The sequence below is a fragment of the Eimeria necatrix genome, genomic scaffold, assembly GCF_000499385.1.
Source record: "Eimeria necatrix Houghton genomic scaffold, Enh_scaff1083, whole genome shotgun sequence".
NCBI lineage: Eukaryota > Apicomplexa > Conoidasida > Eucoccidiorida > Eimeriidae > Eimeria > Eimeria necatrix.
Window position 1 is genome coordinate 7,427 of NW_013651875.1, and position 3,747 is coordinate 11,173.

Below are 3,747 nucleotides of genomic sequence, written 5' to 3' on the forward strand. Positions count from 1 at the left end.
GGGCGGTGGCGCTGCTGCTGCTGCTGCTGCTGCCTTGCCGACAGACCGCCAGCAGCCAACACACCATATTGCAGCAGCGCAGGCCTACGCATGCATGTGCACATAAAAGCGCCCAAGAGATATTCAACAGAAGTTGATGCAGCAGCAAACAGCACTGCTGCTGCTTCTGTCGCTGCTGCACTCTGTGGACGGCGCCGACAGCTGTCGTCGAGACTGCAGCAGCAGCAGCTGCAGCAGCAGCAACTGCAGCAGCGGCTGCATCTAGGGTTACAGCATCGCTTGTTGTTGTTGTTGACCGGAAAGCAGCAGCAGTAGCCTCTATATTCAGGACTGCAGCGGCAGCAGCCTGCCTAGCCAAGTCTGCAGCAGCAGCTGCTGCCCTCCATACAGCAGCAGCAGCAGCCTGCCTAGCCAAGTCTGCAGCAGCAGCTGCTGCCCTCCATACAGCAGCAGCAGCAGCTGCCGCTGCTGCAGATCTCTTTTCGTATTGAAAGGCACAGCAGGGCCTCCAGCGGACTCAGAAGCGCCGGTATTTGCTGCAGCAGAAGCCGCAGAAGCTGCCACAACTGCAACAGCAGCAGCAGCAGCAGCAGCAGCAAAGTGCTTCAGGATGGTGCCAAAATGGCTTCGTTCAGCTCAGTGCTCTTACCTCTTCACTCCTATTCCTCCCCAGTGGGTCCCGCGGTTGCAGTAGCTGCTGCTGCTGTTGCTGCTGCAGCTGCTGCAGGTCTGTGCACGCCCACGCCGAGGTTTAGAGCTCCAGGCCTAGGGTTTAGGGTTTAGGGTTTAGGGTTTGCGCGTGCGGCTGTCAGGGCGGGGAGCAGCGACTGCAGCAAAGCCTGCAGGGGCCCCCCATGTTGATGACTCCGCAAACAGCAAAGCGGCTGCTGCAGCAGCACAAGGAGTGGCAGTTTGCTGCTGTTTTTACTGGGGGGGGCCTCTCTGTGGCAGCAACTTTCCCTCAACCGGCGAATCTTCTGTAACCCTAAACCCTCAATTAGGGTTTCAGCGCTTAACACTAACCCTAAACCCTAAAGAAACCTCCAGCTACTTAACTTGCTGCCGCAGGCCTGCATGCACGAAATTAGCCGCTTGCTAGGCCCCGCGCAAGTGCTGGAGTTGAGGCCTAGCTAGCTAGCGAGCTAGCTAGCTAGCTAGCTAGCTAGCGAGCTAGCTAGCTAGCTAGCTAGCTAAATAGCTAGGTGGCTAGCTAGCTAGGTGGGCCGCACAGCCAAGTGACCCGGGTCTTGAGGTCTAACTAGCTAGCCAGATAGAACCCACAGCGAAGGGGTCCTAAGGCCTGGACTTGAGGGCTAGTTATCTAGCTAGCTAGCTAGCTAGCTGGCTAGCTAGCTAGCTAGGCCCCACAGTGAAGTGACCCCAAGTCCTGGGCTTGAGGCACAGCTAGCTAGCTAGCTAGGCGCCACACCAGAGTGACCCTAAGTCCTGGGCTTAGGGCCTAGTTCGCTAGCTGGACCCCACACTGAAGTGGCCCTATGTGCTTTGTTTGAAGCCTAGCTAGCTAGCCAGCTAGCTAGCTAGCTAGCTAGCTAGCTAGCTAGGTGGGCCCCACACCGAAGTGACCCCAAGTGCTGCTCTTTTGCTGCAGGTCGCTGGCCCAAGCTTTCGACAGCCGCGAAAAAACTGTAGCGGAGGGGGTTTGCTTTTTGGGGCACAGGTACCCCGTGACCAGGTAGGGTTTAGGGTTTAGGGTTTAGGGTTTAGGGTTTAGGGTTTAGGGTGCAGCTCTAGGGTTTAGCAGGGCAAGCTGCAATTAGGGCTAGGGTTTGGGCCCTCAGGTTTTCCCCCTTTTTGATTATTTGCCGACGAGGCACTGGAGAAGACACGGAGGGTCTCGCCATACTGAAGGTAACGGCCCGCAAACCCTAAACCCTAAACCCTAAACCCTAAACCCTAGTTTTTGCCTTCACAAGTGCAGAACAAAAGGCGGAAGTGTCTTCTTCAGCAAATGCTTAATGGTGTTGTCTTAAAGGCGCTTAATAGGGCTGCCGCTCTTGAGCCTGTATTACTAGCTGCTGCTAGCTGCTGCTAGCTGCTGCTAGCTGCAGCTAGCTGCTGCTAGCTGCAGCGAGCTGCTGCTAGCTGTGGCTAGTTGCTGCTCGCTGCTGCTAGCTCCTGCTGGCTGCTGCTAGTTGTAGCTCGCTGGTGCTACCTGCTGCTACCTGCTGCTAGTTGCTGCTCGCTGCTGCTAGCTGCTGCTAGCTGCTGCAGCAGCTAGTCTGGGGTTCCCGGGAAGCAGCAGCAGCAGCAGCAGCAGCAGCAGCAGCTTGAGAGCAGCAATTTGCGTTGGGGCCTCCTCAGGGCTCTTCGCGAATGGGGGAAGATTTGCTGCTGCTCGCGGTGTACAGACCCCCGGCTGTTTCGGCCTCAGCAGTTGCCCAGATGCGCCGCTTCTTTGTTTCCCACTGTAAGGCGCTGGCTAGCTAGCTAGCTAGCCAGCTAGCTAGCTGGCTAGCTGGCTAGCTGGCTAGATAGCTGGCTCGCTTGGTCGTTAGCTACCGAGTGGCAGTTTCAGCAACCCCGCTAGCCAACTCGGTAGATTGCTCTCTTGCGCGGTAGCTAGCCGGCCAGCTAGCTAGCTAGCTAGCTAGCTAGCTAGCCAGCCAGCTCCGTGTGGGCACTCTGAAATGCTGCTGAGCTGGTCCACTCTAGAAATAGCTAGCTGCCTCTCCTGGCCCCAACAGGCGACAGCTAGCCAAGGGCTTTCCTGCATAGACGCTTAAGTGCTGCTCTCTAGCTAGCTAGCTAGCTGACTAGCTAGCTGCAAATGTGGCTGCGTTTCCTCAGTGGGCACACTGCCGATATGGGGGCCCCCAAAGGACATTCAGCTGCTGCTCTCACAGCAGCGGCAGGCAGAGAAAGCGGGTGCTGCTGCTGCTGCTGCTGCTGCTGCTGCTGCTGCTGCTGCTGCTGGTCAAGGGCGGTGACCGCGAAGGGAGCTATGAGCTGCTCCCAGCAGCTAGCCAACAATGACTCAGCTAGCCATGGGGTGCGTCCGCTGGCGCGGCTAGCTAGCTAGCTAACCAGCTGGCTCGGTGGCTGGCTAGCTGGCCGGTGCGGCAGCTAGCTAGCTCAGGCCCCGCTTTTTGCTGTTTGCTGCCTAGGCGCAGTTTGATTATATAGCTGCTGCAGCAAAAGCACACCGCTGCAGCAAAGGACTTTTTCATTTTTCTAAACCCTCCTCTGTCTAGACCCTGCTCTAAACCCTAACCCTAAACCCTAACCCTAGTCCAGCAAACCCCAGCCATAGCAGCCTTAGCAGCAGCAGCACAAAGAGCTTCACCAGCAGCAGCAGCACGAGAAGCCCCAGCAGCAGTAGCAGTCCCAACAGCAGCAGCCGTAGCAGCCTCCGCAGCAGCAAGAGCTTTACCACTATCAGCAGCAGCAGCAGCGCTACCATCAGCAGCAGCAGCGTTACCATCAGCAGCAGCAGAAACACCACAACCATCACCAGCAGCGCCATCAGCAGCAGCAGCAAAACGCCCCCTCAGGAAGCCCTACGAAGGCCTAAAGCTCTAATTTTTAATTAAATTCCTTTTGATCATAATATAGAAAAAAAAAAGTGCTGAAGTGCTACACTTTCTACGGGTTTACTAGTGCAGACGTGGGGTGTACGTACACCTGGGCTCCGCTGCTTCCCTCCTACTCGTTTCTGCGCGGCTGCTGGCTTAGCGCTGCCCGCTCACAAACCCTAAACCCTAAACCCTAAACCCTAGGCGCTAGGGC

The 3,747-nt window shown here is 56.9% G+C and overlaps 1 protein-coding gene across 1 annotated transcript; it reads left to right on the plus strand.

The window, feature by feature from the left end:
* Positions 1 to 621: 621 nt before the first annotated feature.
* ENH_00002700 (hypothetical protein, conserved) lies at positions 622 to 2,948 on the plus strand (the record flags this gene model as incomplete). Its single annotated transcript, XM_013578257.1, has 6 exons — positions 622 to 672; positions 813 to 979; positions 1,610 to 1,693; positions 1,800 to 1,869; positions 2,323 to 2,428; positions 2,809 to 2,948. The coding sequence occupies 6 exons, from the start codon at positions 622 to 624 to the stop codon at positions 2,946 to 2,948; spliced, it is 618 nt and encodes a 205-aa protein (XP_013433711.1).
* Positions 2,949 to 3,747: the final 799 nt, after the last annotated feature.